The following is a 17,324-nucleotide window of genomic DNA, read 5'->3' on the forward strand; positions in this document are numbered from 1 at the left end:
AAAAGGACAGGTTAGAAAATGTGTGTTTTGATTTTTTTTTTTAGCAACAAGGTCACATCCAGTCTACCGGGCACGTGGATGCGCAAGGATTTTCATAAAACATTCATAAGGTGTCTTTCCACGTGATTTGGTGGAGTAAAAAAAGTTAGGTTTAAGGAAGGAAGAAAAATTGGAAGTATTTTTGGCAGACTGGAATTGGGGTTGAACTGACAGTCCCAAAATATTAGCATTAGTAACAATCTTAAAACCCGATGTTGATACGAAAAACATGGGCGGAGCAGGTCTGTGGTTCAAAAACACTTGAGGAAGACGAAGACATACGAGCAGAACAGACAGACAGCTGAGCACTTTACCCAAGTGTGAAATTAATTGTTCCAAGAGGAAAAATAAAGTCCTGTATCTTTCAAAAGCTAACAATTGTTGATCAAAATACATCTCCCTAAATGGAAAACACCATTTAAACCTCTAATGGTATTTGTATTTTAATAAGGCAAAGTACAAATATTAAAAGTAATGATAAATTTGTATGACATTGGAACTTTTAGATGTTTCTGAACGCTGACTGTTGAAGGTTTAAAAGGTGAGCAGAACAATTGTAATAGGCATAGTATGTAAATTCAAGATGCAAAGAGAGATTTGAGATGGTGGACTACATTACAAGCAAAGCTTGTTAAGAGACAGCTGCTTTGCAGGGCTTTTAATACCGCATGAAGTTAACAAATTATTTTGACTGGAGGAGAGACACCAGGATATGAGAAAGGAGAAGAACAAAAATTCCCAGGGCTATCTAATCGCTCGGAATCTTGGATCGACAACAATTTAAATAGATATATTTAAATATTTCAGTGCAACACAGGAACAGGCTATTTGGCCCACAGTGGAAAAAAAACTTTCTTTGTTGAACAATAAAGAGATGAGAGAGTGAAAATACAGGCAACAGAAAGATTCAGTAGCCTGTCCCTGAACCTTTGTTGACTTGACTTGTTCAAAATGACCTTAACAACCCTCTTCCCTCAGACCTGAAGACTCACAAGTCTTAGATGCTGCTGCTTTATAAATGCTAGACTCAATTCAAGGCAAGTGATGGGGAAGGGCTTGTGTGTGCTAAGAGAAAATAATAACTGCTTCTTCCTCATAGGGTATGTTTTAGGAATACCTAACAGGCACTCAAGAAAGTGCATCTTCATATTAAAAATGTCACTGCAATTGTTCTCACCAACTATCCCATTAACTCACCTTACAAGTTTGTCCATAAATTCAAGGACATCCATTCGCAAAACCTCAAACTTGCTTGGTTTCTTGGATCTTCTTAATTCCTTCATTTCCAATAAAGTCTGCAAAATCCAAAGCTGTAATTTTCAAACATTATCTTTGCTACAGCAATTGCTCACTAACAAGGCACTGAAAGTGATGGGAAATCTGTTATAAATATGATACTTGCATATTTTGGTTTTAAAATGGTTAAACAGCTTTCCCAATTAAAACAAAACTTCAAAGGCTTACTTGATTAGTGGTTTGAGATTTTTAGCATACGCAGTTTTTGAAATACATTTTCCTTTCTTGAACATTAAAATACAGTTACCATCAACCATACAAAATTTACATTTTCATTCATTCAAATTTAAGATCACTACACCTAACTCTCCACATCTTCAACGGGATCCTACCATCAGGCACATCTTTCCCTCACCACCCCCTCACCGCCCTTTCTGCTCTCCACAGGGATCACTCCCTACACGACTCCCTTGTCCACTCATCCCTCCCCACTGATTTCCCTCCTGGCACTCATCCTTGCAAGTAGAACAAGTGCTACACTTGCCCCTATACTTCCTCCCTCATTACCATTCAGGGCCCCAAAAAGTCCTTCCAGGCAAAGCTACACTTCCCTTGTGAGTCTGTTGGGGTCATATATTGTGTCCAGTGCTCCTGGGTGTGGCCTCCTGTATATCGGTGAGACCCGATGTAGATTGGGAGATGGTTTCACCGAGCACCTACGCTCCTTCCGCCTGAAGAAGCAGGGTGTCCAGGTAGCCACCCATTTTAATTCCACTTTCTATTCCGATATGTCAATCCATAGCCTCCTCTACTGTTGTGATGAGGCCACACTCAGGCTGTAGGAACAACACCTTGTATTCCATCTGGACAGCCTCCAAGCTTGAACATGAATTTCACAAAATTCTGGCAATGGCCCCCTGCCCTCTCCCTCACAGACCCTAGCCCTTTTCCTTCTCTCACCTTATCGCCTTGCCTACCCATCGCCTCCCTCAGGTGCGCCTCCCCCTCTTCTTTCTTCCACAGCCTTCTATCCCCACCTATCAGACTCCCCCTTCTCCAGTCCTGTATCTTTCACCAATCAACTTCCCAGCTATTTCTTCATCTTTCCCTCTCTCGATTTCACCTATCACTGTTTCTCTCTCTCCCTCCCCTACATTTTAAATCTATTCCTCAGCTTTTTTTCTCCAGTCCTGCTTAAGGGTCTCAGCCCAAAAAGTTGACTGTACTCTTTTCCATAGATTGTGCCTGCCCTGCTGAGTTCCTCCAGCATTTTGTGTGTGTTGCTTGGATTTCCAGCAGCTGCAGATTTTCTCTTGTACATGGTTTTCAAAATGATCATTTAGATTGCTGACCTGGTTGATCTGTGGGATCTCCTGATTGGTGGTGTACACAGTGAAAAAAAGAACAACAAAAATGTGGGCAGGTTGGACAATAAAACCCTAAGGGGATTGTGATTACATGAAAGAGAATGAAAATCCTACAGTATGTCTGAACCCAAAGGAACAGGAAAGCAGCAAAACATTACTATCAGATGTCTTCTTCACCTGCCTGTCTACTTGCCTTGTCACTTTCAGAGAACTAAGTACTTGAACCTCCAAGTTTCTCTGCTGTTCAACAGTACTTAGGACCCTGTCATTTACTGAGCAAGTTCTACCTTAGTTTGACTTCCCAAAATGGATCACTTTCTGTTTGTCTGCATTAAATTTGATCTGCCATTTCTTCATATGCCATTCCACTTTACCAGTTGAATTATATACTGTTCCAACCTTAGACAAGCTTCAATCTTGCCACCCATACTCTCATAAGATCATCAATACATGTGACAAACATTGAGGGGTTCAGCACCGATCCCTGCAGCTCATTACTGGTCATAGGCCTCAACTGGAAAAGCAACTTTCCATTACACCTTCTTATTCCTTACAACAAGACAATTTTGTATCTAAATGGTTTGATTACCCTGGATTTCATGTGATCCCACTCTCTGGACTAGCTTACCATGCAGGACCATGTCAAGAGACTGGCTTAAATCCACTTAGACATTATCATCCTAAACTTGGCAATTATCTTAATAACCCCTTCAAAAAAAAACTCAATTAGATTTGAGACACAATTTCCCATGCACAAAACTATGCAGACTATCCCTAATTAGTTTTTGCCTTTCTAAATGCAGATATATCCTGTCTCTCAGAATCCCCTCCAATTACTTAACCACCACTGGTGCTAGGCTCACTGGTCAGTTTTTCAATACTTTACTCATTGGCTAAGGAATATACAAGAATCAATACCAGAGACCCAGCAATGTCTTCTCGTTACACATTATTGAAGTTTTTCAGAACGTCACTGTTCTTTTCACTGAATTCACTACCTTCTTGTCTGCATTTACTGTTGAGAAGTATTCATTTATGACCTCACCCATCTGCTGTGAATCCATATGTAGACAACCTTAAGAATCCTTAAGAGGACCTATTCTTTCCCCATTTAGCCATTTGCTCTTAATATATTTATAAATTCTCTTAGGATTCTCCTTTACCTTATCTGCCAGGGATATCTCATGTCCTGATTTATTTATTTAATTATTTTTAAAGTGTTCTCCTACATTCCTCGTACTCTTCAATGGACTCGCTTAATCCTAGTTGCCAATACCTGATATATGCCTTCTTTCTCTTGACCAGACTCAATATACCTCATCCACCAAGGTTTACTAATCCTGCCAGCCTTACCCTTCACTCTAACAGGAACATGTTGACCCAGTAATTTGAAAGCAAACTACTTGTTCCCTTTACTTGTGAACAGCTTCTCCCAATTGACCTTTATAAATTGCTTCCCTAATACCATCAAAATTAGCTTTACTCCAATACAAGACTTCAACTTTTCAACCAGCCCCATTTCTTTTCATAACTACGTTAAAACTACAAGAAATATGGTCACTATTCCCAAAATGCTCCCCCAAATTTCAGTGATTTGCCTTGCCTCATTTTGCAAAGGAAGCTCTCAAAAACTACATTTATTTAGCAATACTGTGCGGAGTAGGCCTTCCAGCCCTTTGAGCCACGCCACCCCAGCAAAGCCACAACCCCGACTAACCCCAAGCTAACCATGGAACAATTTACAATGACCAATTAACCTACCAGGCACATCCTGGAGCTGTGGGAGGAAACCAGAGCACCCGAGGAAAACCAACGCATTCCACAGGGAGGATGTGACAGACTCCTTCTAGAACAGTACCAGAACTGAACTCAGAACTCTGGTACAGCCTGAGCTGTAACAGTGTTGTACTAACCACTACACTACCCTGGTGCCCACTGTTACAGTGAAATTGGCTACAAGCATTTCAACCATTGTCAATTAATAGTTTGCTTTCTATTCTGTTTTTCAAAACATGAAGATAGGGAATTTACAGGAAAGAAGGCAACATATCAACTAAAAATTAAACCTTTTGAAGCTGATAGAGATCAGTCTTTTTCTGTAGCGATTTCTGCGATCTTGCTTTGGGTTCTTCACCTTCTTCAATATCTTCCACAGGAACTTCTATGTAAAATTAATTTAAAAAATAACTATTGCAAGCTGTAATCTTTCTCCTGAAGAAAGCCCAAGTTTTCTCAGATCTGAGAATGCTCAGCACTGAGTGCCAGATGCGAAAACAAGCTCCCCCTCTCCAGTATCAACATCTTCATGAGATTACACAAAAATGTATCTTGTGATGTACTAGTTATACATATAATAAATTATTGGAATAATAGCTTACATTCATTTTAAGATTCTGTGAAGCAAATGATGATTATTCCATGTAGTTTCCTCAGTAATAATTATCTACAGAATTTATGCCGAGAAGTTCAATAAAACAGTTTGGAAAAAAAATGGCCAGACTTACAGGAAACAAGATTCATGGTACAAAAATGAGCAATTTTTTTAAGGAGGAATGAGAAAAGGCAATAAAAACTGAATGGTAGAATTATAAGAAAAGTTCAGGAGCAGAGTGACATGAATTAACAACATGTTCAAAGGTGCTACAAGAAGATCATTATTCCAGAAATGAAATTTAAAGGTGTTTTGATTAATCATTCTACATCACTGTTTATTTGAAATAATGCCCAATTCTGGACCCTACATCTTAGGAAGGATGTCATGAATTTTGGGAGAACACAGAGAAAATTTACTTGAATTATAGCAGGCATAATGACTATAGCTTTCAAAAAGATAATTACCTGTAGAAAAATGGAAATATATACAATGCTGTAGGGAAAGAACAGGGATATGAATCTATCACAAAGAGCCAGCACAACATGAGAGATTAAGTGACCACCCTCTGAGAATTTAATTCTATTAAATTCTTTTTAATTGAAGATTGGAGGTAGTGTTAAATAGCTATCATGTTTCTATTGCAATAATAATATGGAAATCGCATTTTCACAAAATAGATCTTGGTCTGGCCCATTACCACTGATTACATTGCTCAACACATACCATCCAGTTTCTGAAACTTTGCAAGGAAATCTTCCAGTGTTTCTATGGAACGAGTGAGGGACTTGTGCTCAGAAGACTGCAACACTTCTAAGCATTTCTGAAGCAGATGTACAAGCTCATCTTTGGCCATCATTCTGCAACATATCAAATTATTTAATCACTACACAAATTCAATACACATCTTCTCCCATCATATGTTGGAGCAGGCAATGGTTAATCTGACATGCTCTTTCCCATTTGCAGACTGTAGAAGTTCCATGCTTCATGTGTTAGAGCGTCTTCACAACATCATTACCAAAATTACAATATGGAAATTTCATGTAACAATTGATTCAGGTAGCATAGTGGGGTGCAGCAGGAGGTGTTCCTGCCTACAGCTACAGCCAGCTGGGTTTGTTGTTGACCAGGTGCTCTGATTTACTCCTACATCTCAAAGCCATGCTGGTAGGCTGTTTGACTATTATAAATTACCTCAGTGTAGATGGACAGTAGAAAAATTAAGTTGAAGTTGATGGGCACATGGGAGGGCACAAACTACAGTGAAATAAGTAGGGGAGAGCCAGTTTTGACTCAATTGGCACAATGACCTCTTCCAATTAAAAGAAAGAAATGGAAAAGAAATGCTGCAGCTGCATTGATACTGAACAGGGTGAAATTAACCCTGGAAGTTGCTGCCAACCTCATTGGCTTTCCTCAGCAGATGCATCAAACTGCCTCATTCAAGTTCAATGCCTCAACGAGTGAATTTCACAAAATATAAAAATCCATCTCACTACTGTACCCAGTCCCTACTAGCAGTTCCTGTACCAAATCATCAAACATTGTGAAAATATTTAAAAATTAAAATTAAAGAGCTAGAGGTCATGGGTTAAAGGTGAAAGATGAAATGTTTAAGAGGAACTGAGAGTAGCGAGAGAATGGAATGAGCTGCCAGCAGAAGTGATGGACGCAGTTCGATTTCAACATTTAAGAGAAGATTGGATAAGAACATTGATGGGAGGGGTATGGGTTGATGGGACCAGGCAACATAATAATTCAGCATGGACTAGATGGGCTGAAGCCCTGTTTCTGAGCTGCAGTGCTCTACGACCTTATTAAAATTAATTTACCATCCAGAATACTATTAAACAGATGTGGAACGTAAGCAATAAAATGATATGGAATTAGAATCTCAAAGGGAGTTCTACTAAATATAAAATCATTTTGCAAATAAAATAGTTGAAGCAGGAGGATCTACAATCAGAAATTTACCAAAGTGATGCTGTGGAGTTATTCTTTTAAGGAGACTGAATTAATTAAGCATTTAAGCAGAAGATGATTAAAGCCTTGAAATGGATGGGTAAGAAGCATGTTATGCCGATCCATGTTAGGCTTGGAGTGGTGAATCGCATATGGACCAATTGAGCTGTACGATTTGTTTCTTATATGGAATGTGTACATTCCATACGCAGTGAAGAGCTAAACAACCAAAATTGTGAATCAATAAGGTTATGACATACAAAAGTAGGAAGTGCTGTAGTTTTAAGTACTACATCGTTACAAGACTCTTAGGCTAGAACAGCTGAGTCACATAATTAATTTCTATATATTTACCTGAACAGTTGGAAAGCAGCAGTGTACTCTTCATTTTCCCATACGTTTGACTCTAAGCAGGTGATGTAGAGTTCTCTGATCTGTGGGATCACAAGTCATGAATAAATTCCAGGCATATTCAAAGATCCATGTAAAAAGGAAGTTAAAATCTAATCTTTTTTTCTACTAAACAAAATCACAGTATTCTGAATAAAATTAGCTCCACAAAGCGTCAGGCAACTCTTAATCCAGGACTGTTTGTTACATCCTTAACATCAATTTCACTGAAAATTCTGATGTGGCCGTGGCTTCCAATTATGCTCTGCTCTCTAGGAAAAATTGTTAACTATGCCTCACTTTTAGGTTGTTGAGTCCACATTGCAGCCTCCATCAACAGAGTAGGGGACACACTTCTGGTGCAGAAAATATCAAGTACCCAACTGGGTACTTGGGTTTCTGCAAACACCAATCAAAGAATATCGAGGTCTACAATTCACACTTCCCCAGAATGATCAAAGTGCCTCTATCGATAACAACAGAAAGAATAAAGACAGCTCTGAAAATAGTTGTATATCTCTACAAATTCCACATACTTCCAGGAAATGATTTGCACTAAGATCCAGAATGAAAGAAATTTCTTAGCTATGACTTGACAGTCTGGATATATATCTCGACTCCTTTAATAACTACAGACTTTCCTTACATAATCTACGAGTCATTACAACCAGGATCTCAATACAACTCCATTTATAGAGTACATGCAAATTTATTTTCAAAATAAAAACAAGATCCTTAGTTGGCTTGACCAATTGACTTTCCAACATGCATATAACATTGCTGCATTCAATTTTTATTCCAGGATACAATATAAAATGTACATATGACTTTCAAACGTTAGACTCTCTTTTACACAATGAATAGAAGTCACACTGAACAACATCTCAAATCCTCCATTTATTCTTTTGCATTAACTGCTTATAATACTCAACATAATTTGTAAATCTATCTACTCAACAATGCAGAAAATGTCCATATATATCCTGTTCATAAAAAACAGTACAAAACCAATTCAGTTAATTGCCCAGACCATTTTTTAAACATAAGTAAAGTGATAAAAGGCTTCATTGACAAGGCTCATCAACAAACTGCTTACTGATGCTCAGTTTGGCTTTTGCAAGGACCAGTATGCTCCACACATCATCGGAACTTTGGTCCAAGCACGTACCAAAGAACTAAATACCACAATAAAGTGGGATTGACTCGTCTAGACGTGAAAGCAGATTTTGACCAAGTGTAACACTGGGGAGTCCTAGTAAAATTAAAGTCAATGGACATCAAGAGAAACAACACTCCAAGTATAGGAGCCACAGTTTACAAAAAAAGATGGTTATGGTTCTTGCATGCCAATCCTCCCAATCCTAGGACATCACTGCAGGAATTCAAAGGGGCACTCTCCTCGATCGAACCCCAAGCTGACCGCTTCATCTTGGATTGTGCAAGTCAAGTTAAATGTTCATTCAGCTTACCACTGGCAAACAGTAACTGTACAGCAAGCTACCAAAAAATGTGCTGTAGTTACTTGTCCAGGCAGTTCTGAAAGCACCTCATACTCAGATTTATTTCTGATTCAGAAATAAACCATTGTTCTTCATCATTGCAAGGTCTAAATCCAAGAACTCCCTATTCTACAGTGTTCTATTTAAAGTGGCAGCTCATTTCTATCTTCTCAAGGGCAATTAAGCATGGGAATAAATGCCGGCCCTTCCAACAACACCGAAGACTGAATAAGCAGTGCAGATTGCCTACTTGTATAGGCAAGATTTACAGACTTAATTATCGAAAACTATTGCTCAATGATTCAAACTAGAGGGTGAAGTGCCTTCCTTTTGAAACTAAACACAGATGTGGTAATGATTTAATTTTTTTCCTCTTGTTAGCAGGTAGAACATTTCAACACCTGCCTGACTGGAAGTTATATCAACCAGCAAGTGATTACAGGGTTTTCTGTCTTCCTCCCACAACTGCCAAGAACTGTTTCGCTCTTACATAGCCAGTAATATCCTGATATTCCTCTTTTACCTTATGGTTATTATAAAATATAGGACAAAACAGATAGTTTCTTTTGTGAGAACAAGTGCAATAAACTAACTTGGTGAACTAGAGTCAAATTCTTCACCTCATCCAATCTGCCTTCAACATCTTCAATAAAATGTTTTATAAGCATATTGTTAATGTTCAGAAAAGTAAAACAATTCATTTGTAGTTAAGTATATTAGATATTTCAAAAGCAAACACACACCTGTTTACCCAAAGGATATCTTGGAAGCGACGATGTAAAAATGTGCAAGCATTTCAGGACCGGGAAATAATTCTTATGGTAATTGTGAAGGCTTGTCAACAGTGCTTCTACAGCAATCTGTAAAATTTAATAGACAAATGTATAAATGAATTGAAAATCATCTAGTACTCAACATAATTCTAATGATGCCTAAAGTGATTCAGCCAGAAACATCCACTGGTATTGGACCAATATCTAACATCATCTCGTTTTGCAAGTTAAGGAACAAAAGTTCATAATTTTCTCAAAAAAATTAGTTGATATGGCAGACTTTCATTAGAGATAAATAAAAACTTTGTGCTGGTTATAAACTTCATTAACCAAAAACTGCAACAATTCAAACCATAAACCAAGTCCTTCAATCCATGTCTATGCCAATCTTTAGCAAAGCAACCCTAAGCCAACCCCACCACTCTACATTTACCATAAAAATAGTATCTCAATCTATCCAAATTTTCTTTAATCTTTAATTCCTACCTCCGACATAAATAATCTTCCAGAAATAGTAGGGGACCGAGGGTCTACTGAGATGGAGGAACTGAGGGAAATACATGTTAGTAGGGAAGTGGTGTTAGGTAAATTGAAGGGATTAAAGGCAGATAAATCCCCAGGGCTAGATGGTCTGCATCCCAGAGTGCTTAAGGAAGTAGCCCAAGAAATAGTGAATGCATTAGTGATAATTTTTCAAAACTCTTTAGATTCTGGACTAGTTCCTGAGGATTGGAGGGTGGCTAATGTAACCCCACTTTTTAAAAAAGGAGGGAGAGAGAAACCAGGGAATTATAGACCGGTTAGCCTAACATCGGTGGTGGGGGAACTGTTAGAGTCAGTTATCAAAGATGTGATAACAGCACATTTGGAAAGCGGTGAAATCATCGGACAAAGTCAGCATGGATTTGTGAAAGGAAAATCATGTCTGACGAATCTCATAGAATTTTTTGAGGATGTAACTAGTAGAGTGGATAGGGGAGAACCAGTGGATGTGGTATATTTGGATTTTCAAAAGGCTTTTGACAAGGTCCCACACAGGAGATTAGTGTGTAAACTTAAAGCACACGGTATTGGGGGTAAGGTATTGATGTGGATAGAGAATTGGTTGGCAGACAGGAAGCAAAGAGTGGGAACAAACGGGACCTTTTCAGAATGGCAGGCAGTGACCAGTGGGGTACCGCAAGGCTCAGTGCTGGGACCTCAGTTGTTCACAATATATATTAATGACTTAGATGAGGGAATTAATGCAGCATCTCCAAGTTTGCGGATGACACGAAGCTGGGCGGCAGTGTTAGCTGTGAGGAGGATGCTAGGAGGATGCAGGGTGACTTGGATAGGTTAGGTGAGTGGGCAAATTCATGGCAGATGCAATTTAATGTGGATAAATGTGAGGTTATCCACCTTGGTGGCAAAAACAGGAAAACAGATTATTATCTGAATGGTGGCCGATTAGGAAAAGGGGAGGTGCAACGAGACCTGGGTGTCATTATACACCAGTCATTGAAAGTGGGCATGCAGGTACAGCAGGCAGTGGAAAAGGCGAATGGTATGCTGGCATTCATAGCAAGAGGATTCGAGTACAGGAGCAGGGAGGTACTACTGCAGTTGTACAAGGCCTTGCTGAGACCACACCTGGAGTATTGAGTGCAGTTTTGGTCCCCTAATCTGAGGAAAGACATCCTTGCCATAGAGGGTGTACAAAGAAGATTCACCAGATTGATTCCTGGGATGGCAGAACTTTCATATGAAGAAAGACTGGATCGACTAGGCTTATACTCATTGGAATTTAGGAGATTGAGGGGGAATCTTATTGAAACGTATAAAATCCTAAAGGGATTGGACAGGCTAGATGTAGGAAAATTGTTCCCGATGTTGGGGAAGTCCAGAACGAGGGGTCACAGATTAAGGATAAAGGGGAAGCTTTTTAGGACCAAGATGAGGAAAAACTTCTTCACACAGAGAGTGGTGAATCTGTGGAATTCTCTGTCACAGGAAACAGTTGAGGCCAGTTCATTGGCTATATTTAAGAGGGAGTTCGATATGGCCCTTGTGGCTAAAGGGATCAGGGGGTATGGAGGGAAGGCTGGTATAGGGTTCTGAGTTGGATGATCAGCCATGATCATACTGAATGGCGATGTAGGCTCAAAGGGCCGAATGGCCCACTCCTGCACCTATTTTCTATGTTTCAATGAAGACGCCCACTCAATAATTCAGAACCTACTTCTTGCTCTCTGCCATCAGATTTCTGAACAGTCCACAAATCAAAACACACTACCTCATTATTCCTTTTTTTTGTACTATTTATTTTATATTTATAGTAAATTTATATCTTTGCACTGTACTGCTGCTGCAAAATAACAAATTTCATATCATAGTTAAAGATGACGCCAGAGGTTTTTGCAGACCTGGGCGACTTTGAGTTCAACCACGAAACATTTAAGTTTCTGTTCTCATGTCTGTTGCTTTCCTTTTCAAGGTGGCTGAGGTCCTGTTTGAGTCTATGATCTACAGCTGCACTTAAACTGCGTCCTTCACGGACAGTGGGTTCTCGCTATTCTGGAACTCGCCGAGTGGTCTGAGGCTTTCAGTATCTCCAGAAGCGGCTTGGAAGACGGGCACCTTCAGGCTGCGGTCCTGTGTGGCCCTGAGGAAGACCTGATTCCCTGCCAATGCTGCTAACTGAAGTGTGCAGGAGATTGACTCATCGAGAAAGTGACTGTGGCTGTTGAAGGTCTCTGCACTTGCGATCACTCTCTCTCTCGATGCTGATAGAGATTTTGATGATTCTCAAGTTGGGGGAACTCGAAATAAGCGATGCTGCAGACTGTAACATTGAAACAGCAAGCTGTTGGCCTCCTGTTTTGCTGTGGCAGGAGCAACATCGCTTTCTCTCCCTCATTAGTGACAGAAAGCTGTTGAGGTGTTGGAATGGACAGTAATTCTTGATGAACTAAAGATCACAGTCTTCAGGGGCCTGCTATTGCTTGCATGGTGGGTGGCGGGGGGGGGGCTGATAATTTTTACTGGACCAAGTGGGGGAGAGGAGAGGGAACATTGATCCTTTGCTGCTGCTTGTGCATGGGGGAGGGGGCTTTAGGGTTCTAACATTTTTCTGTCATTCGTTCTTTGGGGTTTTTGCTCTCTGTTTTATGGATGTCTGTGAAGAGCAAGAATTTCAGATTCTATGACAGTAAATTGAACCATTGAATACAAGACAGTAATAATAATCCTGATTCTGATTTATTAATATCCATCCACAGAAAAAAATCATTTTCTCTTTAATTTATCAAGTGCCTTTACAATCTTAAAACTCTCTCATTATCTCTCACTTCAATTTTGTTTTTCTCTCTCTATCCTGTTCTTTGGCACCATCCTGATCTTTGGTGCTTTATCTATGTTTTGGCAGTGAAAATTAAGCACGCTGATCTAATCATAACCTAACTTAGCACAGAATATTGCTTCTTCATTCTCCTAACTGAGTAAATCTTTGTGTTTCAGAGAATCAACTTGTGGAACCACAGCCTTTTAAAATATAGCAAATTGTTTCATCATGTTAATTTAAGGAGACATTAGTATTTATACAGCTTCCAGCAATTTACATTGAGGAATACATAGGCATTTTACATGATGGAGAAGATGATGGGAAAAGAAACAACTGAATTGTAATATTTTAATACATGGTATGAGAAGTAAAGAGGTGACTGAAATTCTAAGTGATAAAACATATTTGAGAAAATTGCTGAAGGTACAAGAGATAAACATAAAGGGATATTGGGAGGTATTTCCAAAGTGTAGAGGCTTAAGCCTCTATTAGAAAAGCTGGCTAAGGGACCTATATTTGATGGCTATCAGTGGATGTGAAAATTCAGGAAGAAGTTGAAGAGATGGTGCATGTTGAAATTATGAAGAGATTTGAAAATGACAAGGAATGTAAATTTAATGGAATCCCTTTCAAGAGCTAATGTACAGCAGCAAGGAAGAGTACGTTATTTAAGTATCATCACATCAAGTTTGGAATACACATCATATGGATTACCTTTAAATACTGGTCATTAGTCAAAAGGTCAATCTGCTTTTCTGAATCTTGACGATCAACGTAACTAAAATTTAAAAATATATTCCAATTAACTTTGCTGGTTCATAATTGCAGTTACATAGGTGGCACTGTTGCAACACAGCTGCCCTGCAGAATATCAATTACATCATAAAACATTCCTGTGACTTTTAGCCAGTAAGACCCACTCCATGGTTCAGTACACAACACATAAACATAAGCACTAGCTCAAGTTTGGCCATTGATTTAAATTATATAATTCCCTTCAGCTGGAAAGCAACTCCCAGATTTTACCTTTGATGTATCCCAAAACACTGAATTGATCCACGATCCTGCTTAAGCAACATTTCCTTGCTCTAAAGCTCAAAATGAAAGTGAAGGCCCTCCAGTTTAAAGCAGCCTCCCTGCACTTAATCTGATATGACATAAAACTGAATTGCTTCTACAACACATATACAAGGCAGATAGCTTCATCTATTGGTAGCAGTTTGGAAAGTGAGAGAACAAAGAAAGCTATAAAGCATTATACAAGTCATAAAACATGAAGGTACTGCACATTAAAAAATAAATCAAAAAACATGGGAACATTGATACTTTATTATAAACTGGGAAACAAGTATTAACATAAATGCAGACAAACTGGAGAATTCTGAAGAAACTTCAGATACTGCAAGTATACATCTAACTAGTCACCATCTACAGAAAGGGACACAGTAATGTGTCAGATAGGCAATATTAGAGATTTACAGCTGATAACCTGGGAAAACTGGAACCAGGAGGAAGGAAAGGGAACTATCTGTGCTAGGATGGAGGACAAGAATGTTTTATTGACAAAAGTAATCATAATGCAAGCAAAAGGTGTTGAAGTTTTTTTAAACTTGTCTCAATCTTTTGACACTTTCTGGTTGCTTATCTTTTAATATCTCATCTCCATTGCAAAAAAACAGTCACAAGCTATCATAATTACAAATACATAAAACAATGACAGAATAATAATAACTTATTGTAGTGAACTTTTCACCCAAATGATGTAGTTCAAAGTGCTTTACAATGAGATAAAGCGTGAATATGAAAATAAAGGACAATATGGTGTTAATTAAAAGCAAGGTTAAATAAATAGGTTTTGAGCCGGCATTTGAAAGAGTCAACTGAACCTGCATCTCTTATAGTTCCACAGTTTAGGAGCATAGTTTAAAAAAAAATGACCTACCAATTATCTTTTAAGGGAGACTGGGAGATTTAAGAAACCAGTGGAAGACCTGAGAGTTCAAGCAGCATTATAAAATAAAAGTGATTCTGCAATGTACTCCAATCCCAGACCAGAAAGCTTTAAACACAAGTAAAGAGAAAATTAAAATCAATTCTAAAAGATACAGGAGGCCAATGTACAGCAGTAAAGGAGAGAGTGACACGCTCTCTCCTCCTGTTACTGCTCCTTTCACACCTTGTGGTGCGTCAGCCAGTAACCTTGGATTGCTTTAGCATTTTTGTCTGTTTTTTTTTTGGCTAGTTGCTAGCTCAATGCTCAGCCCAGCACGTTGGGAAAGCAAGGAACATGTTTACATGTTGTGTACTGCAAGGAGCCAGCCAGATTCAAACTTGGGACCACTCGTGTCAAAGTCCAGTGTGAATGCCACACCACCACCAACCAGCTCTCTCATCCTGGTTTTAAGTTGAAAGATCTAGCAGCGACATTCTGAGTAAGTTTGTTAATAGATTGCTTTGGAAGGCTAATAAAATGTGTACTGCAGCAATCCAAGTCTGTTGAACATAAAGGCACGAATTAGTTTTACAGCATCATTTAGTGGCAGAAATGGACATACCTTTGCAATATTTCTTAAGTGTAGAAGTGCTGATCAGGTCACTTTGTTTATTTGGGATTTAAAACTCAAATCAGAATCAAGGATAACACCTAGGCTTGTTACTTCTGATTTTACAAGGGCAGCCAAGTTCTCAAGTTTATCAAGAAGTTTCTCTCTCTTGGATTTGGGACCAACTGAAGGTACCTCAGTTTTATCTTAGGTATAAGACATAAGACATTGGAGCAGAATTAGGCCACTTGGCCCATCGACTCTGCTCCACCATTCCATCGTGGCTGATTTATTGTTCCTCTCTACCATATTCTCCTGCCTTCTCCCCATAACTTTTGATGCCCTGATTAACCAAGAACCTATCAACCTCTGCCTTAAATATACTCAATAACTTGGCCTCCATAGCTGTCTGTGGCAATAAATTCCACTGATACACTACCCTTTGACTAAAGAAGTTCTTACTCATCTCTGTTCTAAATGAACATCCCTCTATTCTGAAGCTGTGCCCTCTGATCCTAGACTCACTCACTAAAGGAAACATTCTCTCCACATCCACTCAGTCTAGACCTTCCAATATTCCATAGGTTTCAATGAAATCCTTACCTCATTCTTCTAAACTCCAGCAAGTACAGGCTCAGAGGCATCAAATGCTCCTCATACATTAACCCTTTCGTTCCCAGAATCATTCTTGTGAACCTCCTCTGGACCCTCTCCAATGCCAGCAAATCTTTTGTTAGATAAAGGACCAAAATCTCCTCATAATACTCCAAGTGTGGTCTGACCAATGACTTATAAAGCCTCAGCATCACATCTTTACCCTTATATTCTGGTCCTTTTGAAATTAATGCTGGCAGCAAAGTAGCACAGTGGATAGCACAACACTTTACAGTACAGGCGACCCAGACTCAATTCCCTCTGCTGTCTGCAAGGACATTCTCCTCCTGGTGCTCTCGTTTCCTTCCACAATCCAAATACATACTGGTTGGTAGGTTAATTGGTCATTGTAAACTGTCCCCTGTTTTGGAGATTGCTGGGTAGCGTGGCTTGGAGAGCCTAAAGGGCCTATTTTGTGCTGTATCTCAATTAAAAAAAATATTGCATTTTTCTTCCTTACCGCCTACTCAACCTACAAGTTAGCCTTTAGGGAATCCTGCACAAGAACTCTCAAGTCTCTTTGCACCTCTAATTTTTGAATTTTCTTCCCATTTTGAACAGTCTACACCTTTGTTCCCTCCACTAAAGTGCAGGATCATACACTTCCCTGTACATAAGCCACTTCTTTGCCCATTCTCCCATTCTGAGCCATTCTGCAGACTCCCTGCTTCCTCAACACTACCTGCCCCTCCACTTACTGTACCTTTGTATCGTCTGTGGAACACCACTTGTCCTCCCTTAGGTTTAGGAAATTTTTGGTCATCCACCTGTTTATTGCTGCTGTATCAGAAGTCAGAGAAGATAGGGTGTCATCACCGTCAGGCTCAAACAAGATGTGTCATCTGCATAACTGTGGAAATCAGATTTATGCTCTCTAAGGGGAGCATGTATAAGGAGAAGAATAGCAGGCCAAGACAGCTGCCCTGAGCAACACCAAAAGGTACATCGTATCTCTTAGAGAAATTGTCTCCAAGACAGACAAAAAGAAATTCTCTCCAAAATATATGAGCGAAACCAATTAAGGGTGCTACCAGAAACCAATCCAGATCTCAAGGCGATCTAGGAGAATGTTGCAGTCAATTATGTCAAAGGTAGCATTTTATGTAGATCTAGTAAAATTAGAACTGAGACCCTATTGGCAAATGTGCTAAGGTTATTGATAATT

The 17,324-nt window shown here is 39.2% G+C and overlaps 1 protein-coding gene across 2 annotated transcripts in view; it reads right to left on the reverse strand.

Moving 5' to 3' along the window:
• orc3 (origin recognition complex, subunit 3) overlaps positions 1–17,324 on the reverse strand; it is an 88,226-nt gene that overhangs the window by 37,974 nt on the left and 32,928 nt on the right. Inside the window, exons 11-16 of one of the 2 annotated variants that reach the window (XM_072249998.1) lie at positions 13,677–13,740; positions 9,611–9,727; positions 7,333–7,412; positions 5,740–5,873; positions 4,709–4,803; positions 1,237–1,334 (exon numbers count right to left, since the gene is read on the reverse strand). In XM_072249998.1, the coding sequence (XP_072106099.1) occupies positions 1,237–1,334; positions 4,709–4,803; positions 5,740–5,873; positions 7,333–7,412; positions 9,611–9,727; positions 13,677–13,740 (588 nt within the window). Of the gene's footprint in view, positions 1–1,236; positions 1,350–4,708; positions 4,804–5,739; positions 5,874–7,332; positions 7,413–9,610; positions 9,728–13,676; positions 13,741–17,324 lie in introns of both variants that reach the window. The other variant, XM_072249990.1, reaches the window with a different exon arrangement.

This window comes from Mobula birostris, chromosome 2 (assembly GCF_030028105.1).
Source record: "Mobula birostris isolate sMobBir1 chromosome 2, sMobBir1.hap1, whole genome shotgun sequence".
Classification (NCBI taxonomy): domain Eukaryota; kingdom Metazoa; phylum Chordata; class Chondrichthyes; order Myliobatiformes; family Myliobatidae; genus Mobula; species Mobula birostris.